Source organism: Oryctolagus cuniculus, chromosome 2 (assembly GCF_051225735.1).
Source record: "Oryctolagus cuniculus isolate XC-2025 breed Fujian yellow rabbit chromosome 2, ASM5122573v1, whole genome shotgun sequence".
Taxonomy (NCBI): Eukaryota; Metazoa; Chordata; class Mammalia; order Lagomorpha; family Leporidae; genus Oryctolagus; species Oryctolagus cuniculus.
Genome location: NC_142868.1, coordinates 139053340 through 139068932, shown reverse-complemented (window position 1 = coordinate 139068932; position 15593 = coordinate 139053340). Strand labels below are relative to the sequence as shown.

The window sequence follows — 15593 nt, the reverse complement described above, 5'->3', positions numbered from 1 at the left end:
ACGTTCTGCCCTCTGAAGAGCTGAACTCAGCCACCCACCGGGGCGCGCAGCCTGTGCTGGGCTAAAAGGCGGGAAAGGGCACATTCCGTGGAAAAATAAAAATCGCAAACGTTTCTCACAAATCAGTAGCTAAGTAAGATGTGGATGTGGATTTTCTCTATTGGGTTGCGTTCATGAATTTTAGAATGATTTTTTTCCCCATCAAACTCTTAAAAAACAAAAAGAGGCCGGCGCCGTGGCTCACTTGGCTAATCCTCCGCCTACGGCGCCAGCACACCAGGTTCTAGCCCCGGTTGGGGCGCCGGATTCTTCCCCGGTTGTCCCTCTTCCAGTCCAGCTCTCTGCTGTGGCCCGGGAAGGCAGTGGAGGATGGCCCAGGTCCTTGGGCCCTGCACCCGCATGGGAGTCCGGGAGAAACACCTGGCTCCTGGCTTCGGATCAGCGTGCTGCGCTGGCCTCAGTGCACGGCCTGCAGCAGCCACTGGGGGGTGAACCAACGGAAAAGGAAGACCTTTCTCTCTGTCTCTCTCTCTCACTGTCCACTCTGCCTGTCAAAAAAAAAAAAAAAAAAAAAAAAAGAAAAAAAAAAAAAGAAAAGAAAAAAAGAAAGAAATGAACAGAATTACAAAATGTCACAGCAGTGGGAATCTTCTCACACTCCACAGCCCACAGTGGAAGCCCAGACGTTTCCTGCTGTGTCACTGTCTCTGTCTTTGAAGACTCTTACCTGTGCATCATGATTTTTCCTTAGACAGCTAAATACCAAGCAGACACTTGGCCTGAGGAACTTACAGTTCTAATTTTGAGTGGCGGGATATTAAGCAGTATAGAACATTCCTTCCATTCCCTCCTATTGTTGCTTTGAGATAAATATTCTAAAACATCCTAAGAATGTAGTGTTCTATCCTTGATAGCTGGTTTTAAATATAAACGAATGTTGAATTTATAAAATACAAGCTCACAATCTTTTCAGAATTTTTTTATTCTTTTACTTATTTTTTTTGACAGGCAGAGTGGACAGTGAGAGAAACAGAGAAAGGTCTTCCTTTTCCGTTGGTTCACCCCCCAATGGCTGCTGCGGCCGGCGCACCACACTGATCTGAAGCCAGGAGCCAGGTGCTTCTCCTGGTCTCCCATGGGGTGCAGGGCCCAAGCACTTGGGCCATCCTCCACTGCCCTCCTGGGCCACAGCAGAGAGCTGGACTGGAAGAGGAGCAATTGGGACAGAATCCGGTGCCCTGACTGGGACTAGAACCTGGTGTGCTGGCGCCACAGGCGGAGGATTAGCCTATTGAGCCGCGGCGCCGGCTGGCTTTGGATGTTTCTCACATCTGGATTCATGAATGTTGTCTTTTGCATTCAACCTCTTGCACTTAGCATTCTGTTTTTGAGTTTCCTTATGTGGCCGGGATCTGTACCTCCTTCCTCTTCCGTGCTGAGCAGTCATGCATTCTTTGGGTATCCCAGATCTTGTTCACCCATGTGCCAGTTGACGGTTTCTGGAGAGTTTCCAGTTTGAATTACCATGATGAATGCTGCTGAGAACACCCACGTAAAAGATACGTGTTTTCTCCTCATCTGACTAGAGTCCTAGTAGTAAAAGTGCTGTGGGGTGTGGTCAGCTTCTATGTAACTCTTTCCCATTTGTGGTTAACATGTAATAATTGTACATATTTATAGGGTACAGTGAGATGATTCAATATATGTATATCGTGGGCACTGACCAACCAGGTAACTTAGAAGCATCTGGTGGCCAGAGAATAGCTCCCTCTTTGTTCTCGGAATGTTTCTTCTGGTTTTTCTCCTTGGAATGGCCCCAGGTTAATCAGAAAACTGCACTCCGCCCTCACCTTGGTGCAGTGTCTGGTTTAGGAGGCAGCAAGCCACCATTCTTTGGCCTAATGCTGGGTGCCTGGGGTAGACTGGGAACAATGTGCCCCATGCTGGCCTCTGTTCTCTGTGCACTTCTAGAAATGCTTTCTGGCTATGCCCCCAGCACTGCTGCTCCTCTCTGAGAGCTCTTAGCGTAGGTTCTCCTTGGGCCCTCTGCTCTCACTACCCCACCTCTTACAGAAATCCCTGTCCCCCCATTGCAGAAGGCACACAGAAAGCATCCTTGTTTACTTTCACTTTCATTTCTGATATCCTCTCGTGACTGCCTGCATTGTCCTGCAGTCTTTCTGACGGCATTTTGGTCATGGGCGCTGTTGGCATGAGGTCAGTCCACCTAGAAGTCCCCCTGAGCACTCCTCTGCACAGTGTGTCAGAGGCCACCCTGGAGTTCCTGCTGCCCGCCCTCCCTCCAGGGGAGTTGAATAAACGTGGAGTTTACAGGAAATACTCTGCACTGGGAGCATCAGGAGTGCCTCCATTCTTCCCATTCATTAACTGATAACAGGACAGTGCAGGCAAATGAAGGGGCGGGTCTGTCTGGGAGGGAATGCGTACGGGTGTGGTAGAACATCTGGCTAGTGTCATTCCCTTGTGCTCGGACAAATAACCAACAGGTCTGGAAATGCAGGCCTGGGAAAATCAGCAAGTTGAAGTTCAGGGCAACAGCTGATGTGTGAAGAAATGAAGCCTCATACTCTTTTAAGCCTAGTAGAATCTGAAAGAAAATATGTTTCATTATACAAACCTTCCAAACAGCAACAGAAGAGTAAGTATAATGAACCCTCGTGTGTCCCCGTTACAGACATTCAACAAGTATTAAGATTTTGTCACATTTACATCTATCCTTTTCTTTGCTGAGATATTTTAAAGAAAATCCCAGACAAGACATAATTTATTTTCCTCATGCTTCAGTTTGAGTCTTTAAAAATAGGGATATTTCTAATTTTAGAAAACAGGCAAATGATTTGAACAAAGAAGACATAGCACATGAAAAGCTGCCTGATATCATTAGTTATTAAGGAAATGCAAATTAAAACCACAAAGAACTGTCACCAGGCAACTATTAGAGTGTCTGAAATTAGCAAGACTGCAACTATACCTGGTGCTGGTGGGGGTGTGGCAGAACTGGAGCTCTCTGGCACGGATGGTGGGAAGGCGACATGATTGAGTGTGGAGCAGGGGCTGCCCGAGCAAGGGCTGGGTGGAAGGAATTTGCAAGGGAGGCGTGGGGGAAAGTTTTACGAGTGAAGGATACCTTCAGTGCCTTGGTTATGGTAGTGATTTCACGTGTTTGTATTTATGTCAAAATGTATCAAGTTGTGCAGCTTATTACATGTTAGCTATACCTATGTAAAGCCACTAAAAGGTGTCTGTGAGATACTCACTGCATACCAGGCACAGTGCTTGATGTACAGGAACTAGACAATGTGTATGTTCTGCCATCAGTCCTGAGAATTCCCTGTAGCCCTCGTTTCCTTTTTCTAGGAAATTAGAATTCTAACCCAAAATATAAAAACCAAGCCGAGCAACCCCAGGGGTATTCTGTTTCCTGACCACATTACCTGATATGTCTAGCCAAGTGAATGAATACTTTATTGGTGTCCCCTGCCCTCCGCCCAACATGAAACTGCTTTGGTTTTTAGTGGGGAATCTTTTTGCCAGGATGAAGAATAGAAGAAACGCATCACTACTTGTATCAGACCCGTGTTACTGCAGCCATTGCTCCTCGCTCATTCCTCCAGCACAGCTGAAATCTAACTCACTCTGCTCAGGACCAGTGAAGGCCCTGGGAAGACGGGCAGGCGTGACGGCTGTCAGGATAGGCATGGCTTCAGTCACCAGGCCTCAAGGGTGGCCCTGGCAGGGGTCTGGCTGCGAAGTGCTGAGGCCACAGAATTCACTTCCGCTACAAAATACCAATGCTTCGGCCGGCGCCGCGGCTCACTAGGCTAATCCTCCGCCTAGCGGCGCCGGCACATCGGGTTCTAGTCCCGGTCGGGGCGCCGGATTCTGTCCCGGTTGCCCCTCTTCCAGGCCAGCCCTCTGCTGTGGCCAGGGAGTGCAGTGGAGGATGGCCCAGGTGCTTGGGCCCTGCACCCCATGGGAGACCAGGAAAAGCACCTGGCTCCTGGCTCCTGCCATCGGATCAGCGCGGTGCGCCGGCCGCGGCGGCCATTGGAGGGTGAACCAACGGCAAAAGGAAGACCTTTCTCTCTGTCTCTCTCTCTCACTGTCCACTCTGCCTGTCAAAAAAAAAAAAAAAATACCAATGCTTCAAACATCCCGATACACATGTTATTTATAAATGCTAGTGACTGATGCAACAAACAGTCTTACCTGAAACAAATCAGGAGCTTTGACAATCAAGGGGTTCCTCCTTTTCCCGGTGTTCCTGCTGCAACCCCCTGCAGACGTTGTGTGTGTGTTTGGGGTTGGGGTAGTGTTTCCTGCTAATGATCCCTCAGTCCTAAAGGATCTCAATTGCTTTTCCTTACATCGTATCTGGGAAAGCAGGTAGCTTCCAGATGCAGTCTACCGGCCACATGGTCAACCCAGGGTAAATTTACCACCCGATTGTCCAATCCCCACTTTGCCCTGTGCAGAGGAAGGGGCAGCGCCGGGGCAGGGCTGAGTAGGAAGCGATCACAATTCTGTGAGCTTCTCGTTAGTACACCCGGCTTCCTGTTATGCAGCGCCAGGCAGAGGGGGCCGGCTGAAGCCTGGCAACGGATGGAGGCATCTGCAGACGCAGAGGAGGTAATAATTGCACGCTAAATCCCTAAGAAATGTGACAGCTGCGAAACGTGGACCCCAGACGGGTGGCCCCCAGGAGAAGCACCCGAGCCTCAGGAAGTGTGCCTGGGTGCAGGGAAACTTGCAAGACCTGCAGTTAGCTTGGGTTTCTAGAGCTGCGGAAGGGAAGTAAGAAACAGAGCAGTGTTCTCTCTCTCCGCTCTGACACATACACGCCCGCGCGCGTGCACACACACACCCGATTTCTCCTCCTCTCTCTCAGTACTATTTATATTATTATTGAGTTGGCATTTTTACCTCTTTCTGTAGAAGGCTTCTGTACTAATGCTTTCCAAAGCCGAATCGGCTCTTGTGGGTTAAAATCTCACTTTGCCAAATGAGGATAGAGATTTCTCTAAGCTACAGAACACGGGAAAAGCAAACCTGCTTCATTCCTGGGTGCCACGGCAGACACTCGGGGACAACTCGGAGCAAGCCGTGTGACTCTGCCTCGGGGGAGGCCCGTGTGATTTGATCTCAGGGCACACGGACAAAGTCCTGGGCTGCCACCAGGCTGATGGCTGTTGTCTTTTTTAAGGGGGCAGTGTTTTTCATACCAAAGTTAAGAAAGATTTTTAAAGCATTCCAGAACGAATGGCAGGGTTTAAAAGTGGAAAGGATTTAAAAGTCCCCCACACCCCCGAATGGCGGACGCTTGTAGACGGAGGGCAGTTTGCTTCGGAGATGGAAAGGGGTGAGGAAAGTGGCATCATTGCCAACCTTCTTCTGGGTGGAAACCCAGGGCCATCGTCCCACAGTCTGGTCATGGGACGGGCGGGGATCTGCGTGGGGGGTGGGGGTGGGGGTGGGGCAGTGCCCATGTGTACTGTGCAGGGTGTAGAGAAGGCTGCTTCAATCTCTGTCACTGGCTGGGGGCAGTGATCCTGGGTCTGCTCTTCCAGATGGCTCCAGCAGCTCCGTCTTGGCCCGGGGCGGGGCGTACCATGGTGTGGGCTGAGCTCAGGGCCCACGCTGACTTACCACAGTCTTCCTCTTTCCCACGCTTTGGCCACTCTGGGCTTTGGTCAGAATGCTTAGATCTCTGCAAATGAGCCTGGGCACAGAGCTGGGGCGACATGGGTGGATTTCCATTTTCCTGTTGGGTCTCAGCTAAGCCTTGCCTGTGGGCTGGAGGTTTCAGTACCATTTCTCTTGTCATTTTTTTTCAAGGCCTGCGGAGCCACGCAGAGCATAGAGTGGGCGGAAATTGTAGCACAAAGTTGTTTATGCATCAGACCCGGGGGAAACGTGTGGGGCTGAGGCAGGTTGCTAAGGTCTGAACGTGGCCTCCAGAATGCGTATGTTGGAAATGCAGTCTGCAAAGCAGCTGTGTTAGGAGGTGGAGCCTAAACAGGAGGTGACGAGATCAGGAGGGCTCTGCCTTGGTGAATGGGTGAGTGTTGTCACTGCAGGAATGGGTTATGTACTGTGAGAGTGGGCTCTTAGGAGAGTGTGGTCCTCTCTTGCCCTCTCCTGCCCTTCTGCCCTCAACCTCTGCCACAGGATGGCACAGCACCAAGGCTCTCAGCAGGTGCTGCCACTCTGTTCTGCACTTCCCAGTCCCCAGAATGGCAAACTACGTAGTTCTCTGTTCTTTCTAAATGAGCACTTTCTGGAACCCTGTTGCAGCACAGGAAATGGACTGGACACAGTGCTCCATGTGATGGATTAGAAGGAGTGGCTTTCCTCCCTGCCTCTCCACTCTTCTCCAACTCTGAGAATGACTCCCCAGGTGGCAGCCCTCTTTACCACTAGAACACATGCTCCCCTCTGCCCTGGGTGACCTTATGATGGACATTGGCCTTCAAGATTGGATTTCTAGGGACTGGTGCTATGGCGTAACTGGTTAAGCCACTGCCTGTGACATTGGCATCCCATATGAGCGCTGGCTAGAGTCCTGGCTGCTCCACTTCTATTCAGCTCCCTGATAATGAGCCTGGGAAAGCAGCAGAAGATGGCCTAAATGCTTGGGCCCCTGCACCCATGTGGGAGACCCAGAAGAATTTACTATCTCCTGGCTTTGGATCATCTCAGCCCCACCATTTGAAGCAGCGGATGGAAGGTTCTCTCTCTCTGTCTCTCTGTCTCTCTCTCTCTCTCATGAATAAATACACCTTTAGGAAAAAGAAGATTGGAAGGATTGGATTTCCAGTTTCTCCTAGTGGAGAAAATAATTCCATGTCTCTGAGCTCCAGTTCCTTTTCTGTAAAATGGGCATGAGAACAGGTTATGTTTATAAACAACATGGGCATGAAACAGCATTAACATCTAAAGTGTTTGCACTCCAGCTGCCACGTGGTCGGTGCTTAATAAATAACCACTGATGTTAATGGTTAATAGATCAGGAGCTGGATCTCCTACCCGCCACTCTGAGTAGGCACAAGGGAACATATCCAGAAATCTCAAATAAGCAAACTGCTCCCACAAAAATATAAAATGCTTTGATGAGGGCTCACATTTCATTCTAAAATGTTTCTTTTGTTCGCTCAACAAATTTTATTAAGAGCCATTCATTGGCCAGACACTCTTCAAGGAGGTATGAAGCTCTGTTTGAAGTTCCTCTAGGTTTATTTCCACAAACTCAGGTTACAGGGGCAATTTCCTCTATGCTCAGCCTTTTCTTTGGTTGCTGAACTTCTTTGTTTTTTTTTTTTTTTTAAGGTTTATTTATTTATTTGAAAGCCTGATTACAGAGAGAGAGGGAAAGACAGAGAGAGAGAGAGAGAGAAAGAGAGAGAGAGAGAGAGAGAGAGAGAGAGAGAGATCTTCCATCTGCTGCTTCACACTCCCCCAAAAAGCTGCAACAGGCAAGGTGGGGCCAGGCTGAACCAGGAACCAAGAGCTTCATCTGGGTCTTCCACATGGGAGGTAGGGGCCCAAGCACTTGGGCCATTTTTCTGCTGTTTTCCCAGGCACATTAGCACCAGATCGGAAGTGGAACAGCAGGGACTCGAACCGGTGTTGCAAGGAGCAGCTTTACTCACTGTGCTACAACGCTGGCCCCAGGTTGCTGAACTTTCTGTCACGTTACTTTTCACATCACTCGACCCTCCTGGCTTTCACTTGCACCTGCTTCTCCCCAACCTCTTTCTTAATCCGGAAGGCTTTCCTGTCAAAACCAGAGCTCTGGAGGAGCCTGGTGCTCTCAGTCCATGCTCGCATTTCATCCTGTCCAGACCTGGACTCCCCCTGTCTGCTTACCCTGGCCTTGTTCCCTGATGCATGTCAAGTGCTCAGCCAGCGTGTGCTGAGTGAAGGGGTGGGGAGGGTTTGAGCTGCTCAAACGCAGACCCTTGCAAAAGTCTTTGCCTCCTGCTCCTGTTCAGCTGGTGGCTGAGTGTCTCTTAGAGTTTTTCCTCTGCCATCAGCAGCACCCTGGTCAGCCTCCAGATTTGCACAACGTGCAGCTGTTGTCTTTGTTTCTTCCATCTCCTTCCTTTCATCCCTCCCCCTTTTTGTCTCTTGTTTCTTTACTCTCGTTTAACACATTGAGTCCATATTACAATAAATGAATGATCGTGGCTTCCACTTAAGGCCCATATTTTAAGAGCCAGGCACTGGCTGAGACCCATCCACTTACCATTATTAATCCCCATGCATTAATCACCCCTACAAGGTACATATTACTATCACAAGTTCAGGCAAGAGAGTGACATGATCAGTTTTGTGTTTTGGAAGGATTATGTCGTAAGCAAGTTGTTCTGTGTTGACTGCAGGGTGGGGCAGCTTTCTGGTGGGGCTGATTGGCTGAGATGAGGTCACTCACAGTGCATCATAGATACCTGTGGGACACTCAGCAGCTCGGATGTGTTTGTCGGTGCAAGGCAGGGGCCTGGTGGAAGGTGAGAAAGGACAAGGTGGTAGGTTCAGGTGGCAACGTTGGTGAGTTTAAGAGTCACACTAAGGTGCATGTAGATCCCCAGAGAGATAAGTGTGTAGCTCAGGAGAGAGGACTGAGGCGAAACCACGTAAATTCCACTCCCTTTTCTGATTCAACGAAACATGGTTTCCAAACGAACGCATGGCTTATGTCAAACGTGAGAGAAAATACCTGAAGGAGCTTCCCTACCTTTGAATGAACTCCTCACACTTTGTCTGCCGTTCACAGCCACCCAAAAGAGAATATAGAGAAGAGAGGAGTGCTGTCTTTTTTTGCTTGCTTGTTTTTGACAGGCAGAGTGGACAGTGAGAGAGAGACAGAGGGAAACATCTTCCTTTTCTGTTGGTTCACCCACAATGGCCGCTGCAGCCGGCACACCGCACTGATCCAAAGCCAGGAGCCAGGTGCTTCTCCTGGTCTCCATGGGGTGCAGGGCCCAAGGACTTGGGCCATCCTCCACTGCACTCCCAGGCCACAGCAGAGAGTTGGCCTGGAAGAGGGGCAACCAGGACAGAATCCGGCGCCCTGAGCAGGACTAGAACCCGGTGTGCCAGCGCCACAAGGCGGAGGATTAGCCTAGTGAGCCGCAGCTCCGGCCAAGAAGAGCTATCTTAAAAGTAGGCCCTTGGGGATTTTGTGATCGATTGTTTTTGGAGCTGGAGTCAGAAGCAGAGAAGATGAAGAAAGGCAGTGATTCTGGGTCCCAGGTGACCTCCGCTCCTACTCCCTTCCTTAATTTTCTTTTGCTCGAACTTGGGCAAAAAGCAGTTATTTCTGCTGCAGAAACAACATCCGTGAGAATGGGACTCGTCTGCCATTTCTCTTCTTTCCTTTCTGGTACTGCACCTCGCCTGCAGACCACGATGCAGCCTAAGTAGTACAATTACCCAGCACAGCCGTATTTTCTCATGGCTCAGGAACATGAAGGGGCTCCCTGTTACCTTTCAGATCAAGGTTGAACGTCTCATCCTGCCACATAAGCCCCGTCTTCTCTGGACCTTCCAGCTTGCTTTCTGCATTTGATGAGATGCTGCCCAGCTCTACGGCCCATTGAGCACTGTACTTGCTACCGATAACCCTCAGATTCCAGGAGAGGCTGGACAACAGTGCTCTCTACACTGACAGAAATGTCTTCTATGTGTGTTGTCCAGTACTATAGCTGTGAGCCACACAGGGCTCCTAAGCACTGCAAATGTGGCTGGTGTGACTGAGGAACTAGATTGTAGCTTTCCATTTGTGTGAGTCCATCTGGATGTGTACAGCACTCCTGGCTAATAGCTACTGTACTGGACTTTCCAAGCTAGGTGCCTGTTCTGCCTCTCTCTGCTAGAGTGAGGGTGGGTTTCTGGCCTCATTGAAATGCTCATCTCCCACTTGTTCTAGAGCATTCTGTTGGTGTTGGGCAACTGCTTTCTCTCCTTGTTTCCCTGGTCTGCTCATAGCTCCTCCCTAATCTGCAGCCTGCTCAGACCACCTCCCCAAAGGGCTGGGAACAGGCACGCAGTACAATGATTGGCTCACAGTGATGTTTATCTATTTTTCATTTTCTTTATGACAAAGCTTTAATAATAGTAACGGATCTCTTTGTTTACTCTTTCTGGGAACAAATCACACCCACAAAGATGACAGACTGCTTACGGAAACTAACAACGAAAGTCAGTCAAAACCAAACCCAACTCAAGGTCACTGGGCCTTCTCTGGTCTTTGTATCATCCTAGGACAGGCCTGCCTGGTGAGCAATGCAGCGGGCTAAGGCAGGAGGTCACTCTGCACACGGGACAGCATATTCCCTTGCTGATGTGCTGGCCCTTCTGAGCCCCTGCCCTCTGGTGTTTGGGACTGATTCCAGCAGTGTGGAGCTTTGTACGGAGCCCCCCCACCCCCTACTCTCTAACTTGGAAGGGGTGTCCCAGTGTCCACAGTCGTAGTGGGCTGATAACAGGTACCCAAGAAACACTGCTTTGCTGCATGGTGAGTGGCATCATTTATAGAATATAAGTATGATCCTAGGAAGGCAGGCGAGACAGTTGCCTTCTGTCTCAAGGGCAGCAAGCACCTCTGGGCAGGTCTGAGAGAACAAAGTCCTCACCTCCTCTGCAGGGAGGGCTTTGGTTTGTGGCTGTTATATGTGCCCCAATGCAGCCTGGACAATTTCCCGGCAGTAAGCACAAGATCATATCCCAGTCACGGAGTTCTCTTCAATCTGCAGTATCTAATCCTGCTCCCCTTCTTCAAATGTCACTGGAGGCCGGCGCCATGGCTCACTAGGCTAATCCTTCTCCTGCGGCGCCGGCACAGCGGGTTCTAGTCCCGGTCGGAGCGCCAGATTCTGTCCCGGTTGCCCCTCTTCCAGGCCAGCTCTCTGTTGTGGCCTGGGAGTGCAGTGGAGGATGGCCCAAGTGCTTGGGCCCTGCACCTGCATGGGAGACCAGGAGAGGCACCTGGCTCCTGGCTTCAGATCAGCATGGTGCGCCGGCTGCAGCAGGCTGGCCGCAGTGGCCATTGGAGGGTGAACCAATGGAAAAAGGAAGACCTTCTCTCTGTCTCTCTCTCTCTCACTGTCCACTCTGCCTGTCAAAAAAAAAAAAAAAAAAGTCACTGGAGACCTTCAGTTTCTTCCATCTCCCATAGTGGTCCTAACCATTTCTGTGGGTTTCTGGGAGGGATCACGAGGCTCGAGTCCTCATGGCTACCTCGTGTTACCTGCCTGATTTCCCCATCTCTCGTGTGGACTCATTTAGTAGCATCACCACAGAAGCCATAAGAGGTCCTCATGACACTGTTCCTCTTCTCGTGGCTGGCTTCTGGTGGGTGATCACAAAAGCCATGGAGATGGAGGACAATGCCCCTGCATCTACCAGAATGCCTCATTCATTCCATTTTCTTCCAAACATTGTTTGGAAACCACCCCCTTTATTCCAGTCCACTCTCTCTGCCCTCTCTCTAGGATAGATAGGAGTCTTTGCAAGGTACAGTCTCTGGCTTAGAGAGGTAGAGAACTTTATACAGTCCTTCAAATTTCTTCCTCTTCACTCTGTTCCTAACAAAATCCTTCTAGGTTCCCTTTGCACCATTTACACAGCCTTGCAGTAACTAATCAACCCTGGAGGAGCCGGTCTTTGAGTTTCCAATGGTAGACTTGGAAACGGGCAGGGAATGGAGAAGCAATATCTAAGATCAAGTCCTTACCTGGAATGTCAGGAAACACTGATAATGCAAGCCCTTTGCAAATTTCATCAAATATCAGATTTTTTTTTTACTACAACCGAAGATATGCACTCTCATGATGAAGTTCATCCAATAGGAAGTGAAATAAAGTGTGTCTGGCAACCTGTTGTACAACATGGTCTGACCTCTGCAGATCCCTGATAGGAGGTGAGGAGGAATTGCAAACTGGAACCAGGTCTAAGGGCATGCTGCTGGAACACAGACCCCTGGTGAGGGTCAAGGGAGCCCAATTAGGGCAGGACTACAGGGGCATGACTCCGGATCTCCTTAGTGTCTGGGATGAAGACTCATGCTGCGTGAAAATCTAGTATTTGCAAGCAGGCAATGGGTGTAAATAAAGGTGGAGAACCAGAGGCCTTGGAGGAGAGAGATAGAAATTAGAAGCAAGGAGGAGTAGTTGACAATTAAATGTGCTAAAGCTAGGAAAAGGAAGAAAGGGGGCTTGGTGATGGGATGATATTTTTTTGGGGGGGGTGATATTTTGAAGTGAAGAGAGAAGGTAAGGAAGCTCTCAAAACTGACCTCTGTAGTAGGAAGCAAAGTCAACTGTTAGTAAAGTAGGAACAGGCATTTGGCATGGAGGCTGCGATGCTTCTTGGGCCATTGGCATCCCATATCAGAGTGCCTCGGTTCAAGTCCCGGCTCCACTCTCCATTCCACTTGCTGCTAATGCACACCCTGGGAGGCAGCAGGTGCTGGCTCAAGTAATTGGGTTCCTGCCACTCACGTGGGAGACCTGCATCGCCTTCCGGGCTCCTGGCTTCAGCCTGGCCCAGTCTTGGCCATCCCAAGCCTTTGGGAAGTGAAGGAGCAGTGCTGTGGGCAGTGTCAGTGGGCCGGGGACAGAATGGAACCTGAGAACTCTGGGCGAGATGCCCACCCCCTGCAGGCTGCCCGCGTGGCAGGCTTCTTTAGAGCAGCGTGTCGGGGAAGGCCGGGGTCTTCGTGGGGTCCCCAGTTCACGGTGAGGTCAGGAAAAGGTGACCGGTGCCTCCTCGTACCGAGCCTCCGTGGAAGAGCGCCAGGGCGGCTTCCGGTGGCCTCGGCAGCTGCGTGGGACTCACCCCGTGCCCTTGTTTTCTCCTCTCTCTTGTCAGATACTGACTCCCACGCAGGAAAAGGAAGCACCTTGTGTCAGATGCTGCGGCCACTTCCTCTTCAGAAGGCTCCAGCCAGTCTTTCACTTTGCAGAATGAGGGGGCCCGCGGCAGCTGCCGGACTGCGTGCGTGTCTGTCTGGCTCCGGCCCGGGTCGGGAGCTGACCCCTCGGCTGCCTCCACGCCCGTGACCTGGACCTGGCTGTGGCCGCACTGGCCTCTCGGCCCACGCGGGGCTTCCTCTGCCTCCCCACCCACTCCTTGCTCTCTGCGGCATGTCCCTCAGTCAGCCTGCCTGACTGTGTGTGTGCTCCTTTTCATAGCGCGGTCCAGGAGCGTGATGACTGGCGAGCAGATGGCGGCCTGTCAGCTGTCGTCCGCCCCCAACCCGCTGGAGAGGCCCATCAAGATGGGCTGGCTGAAGAAGCAGAGGTCCATCGTGAAGAACTGGCAGCAGCGGTACTTCGTGCTGAGGGCCCAGCAGCTCTACTACTACAAGGACGAAGAGGACATGAAGCCGCAGGTACAGGCGGACTGTTTGTCCCCCTTAACATGGCCGGCCCCCTCCAGGCACCGGGCAGGTGGCAGGGAGCCCCCCAAGATTCTACCAGATGTCACACAGACCTCAATAGGACAAGACACATGCATTTGAGTGGAGGGTGCTTTTGCTTTTGGACCGTTTTCTAGATATATAAATTTAGTTGCGAGGATTATTGAGAGGTGGGTGCTGGGGAGTGTCCCCCGTGCAGGTCTGAGTCACGGCTCACAGCACAGGGGTGATGGTGGTGACACTAAATTGAGGGCTCGGAAAGAGTGGATTGGGGTTCAGCAGAATTGATTTGGGGTTTCCCTGGCTTTTTTTTTTTTAAGATTTATTTATTTATTTGAAAGCCAGATTTACAGAGAGGCAGAAGAAGAGAGAGAGATATTCTTGGTTCGCTCCCCAAATGGCCGCAACAGCCGGAGCTGCGCCAATCCGAAGCCAGGAGCCAGGAGCTTCTTCCGGGTCTCCCACGTGGGTGCAGGGGCCCAAGGACTTGAGCCATCCTTCGCTGCTTTCCCAGGCCATAGCAGAGAGCTGGATGGGAAGTAGAGCAGCCGAGACTCGAACCGGTGCCCATTTGGGATGCTGGCACTGCAGGTGGCAGCTTTACCTGCTATGCCACAGCGCCAGCCCCTCATTGGCTTTTTTGTTCAGTGAATATTTGTTGAGCATATGAAATAAACCAGAGAGTTAAACAGATAAAAATCCCTGTAGTGTGGTGCTTAGAATATGGGGGAAAAGATAAGAAATAAATATAATTGATAAGAGAAGTGAATAGTTCATTAGATAAAATGAGTTCTGTAGAGAACAAAGTAGGATGTGTTAAGAGGGGCCTGGAGTGTGGGAGAGGAGCTGTGTTTTCAGTACAGCAGTTGCGGTGACCTCAGGAGGAGGGCGACATTGGAACAAAGACTGCGGAGGGCAAGGAATGAGCCTGACGCGTCCCTGGGGCATGAGCCTTCCACGCAGAGGCCCAGGTAGTACAAGTCTGGCTGAGTGGGAAGAGCAAGGTCAGTGTGGCTGGCGCAGAGCCAGGGAGTGGGAATCAGGCCGTGAGGGCGAGGGCCAGGTTTGCGTGCAGGTTGTGAAGGGTTCTCCAGGCTGCTGGAGGGACCCGAGCATTTCCTGAGGACGGTCGGGGGCAGGGTCGGTTCCAGCATTCTTTGACTCCTGTGGTGAAAAGAAGGCTCTGGTTCTGTGTCCAGTTCCAGATGTGGTCTGGGGAGGGAGAGCATGGATACTCAGGGTAAGAGGTTATGATGTTTGGAATCTCAGCGGGAGTCAGGGGCTGGAGGAAGATGGTCAGATTCCAAATGTTCTTTGAACTTGGAACGTCTGACTTCCCTGACAGAGTGGATGAGGCTGTGAGGGTGGGCTTTAATCCTAAATCCGGGGCTTTGGTCTCTTCTCCCCACGTCACTAAAGCTTCCGGCCACAGCAGTGTGTGAGAGTGAGAGGGCCGTTAGCCAGAACCCTAGGACCTCAGGGGTAACCCAGATTCCTGGACATCCAGAACTTGAGGCTGTGGAGATGGGTTTGGCCAGTGTTGACTTTTTAGGGAAGAAGTCTAGAACCTTCTAGAGCCATGAAAAAGAAAAAAAAAAAAAAAAAAACCATGGGTGAAGATAGGAAGTGTGTGGGTATTAAGGGTGAATGGGTGTGTGTGGGGGACAAAACGAAGCGGTCATTTTGAAGAGGATGGTTTCAGGGGTGACTTGAGGATCTGTAAAGCATCGCAGGACTCAGCTGGCTGGGCCTGCTGCCTGATGTCCTGGGCATGGTAACCAGACTTTCTGCTCTTGAACAACCCAGGGCTCACGAGAGCCAAGTCATTCTGGGCTGAGACGGCCACATTGAGACAACTCAGGAGGCCTTCCCTTCTGCAGAGAGTGAGGGAGGGAGATGGCCAGGGTGTGCTGGCTGTCCTGAGCAGACCAGGAGGACGCCGGGGTCTGTTTCCATGGCGTGAGGCCTGTGAGAGGTTCCTCATGTGGAAGGTTGGGTTCTTTTCCTGGCTCCACCACCGTCTGGCCATGTCATTATTTAATTTTTCTGGACCGATCTTTCTTCTTTTGTAAAATAATGCTCCCTGGCCTGCATTTGTCACTGGAACCAATGACATAAAGCATATGTAAAATATCATTTTGTAAAACCGTAA

At 50.8% G+C, this 15593-nt stretch overlaps 1 protein-coding gene across 3 annotated transcripts in view; it reads left to right on the top strand.

Moving 5' to 3' along the window:
- The window catches only part of ARHGAP25 (Rho GTPase activating protein 25), a 91928-nt gene that overhangs the window by 33773 nt on the left and 42562 nt on the right, over positions 1 to 15593 (top strand). For 2 of the 3 annotated variants that reach the window (XM_008254309.5, XM_070069026.2), the window contains exon 2: positions 13215 to 13414. In XM_008254309.5, coding sequence (XP_008252531.2) covers positions 13215 to 13414 — 200 coding nt within the window. Of the gene's footprint in view, positions 1 to 4512; positions 4651 to 13214; positions 13415 to 15593 lie in introns of those variants that run through there. The other variant, XM_008254310.5, reaches the window with a different exon arrangement.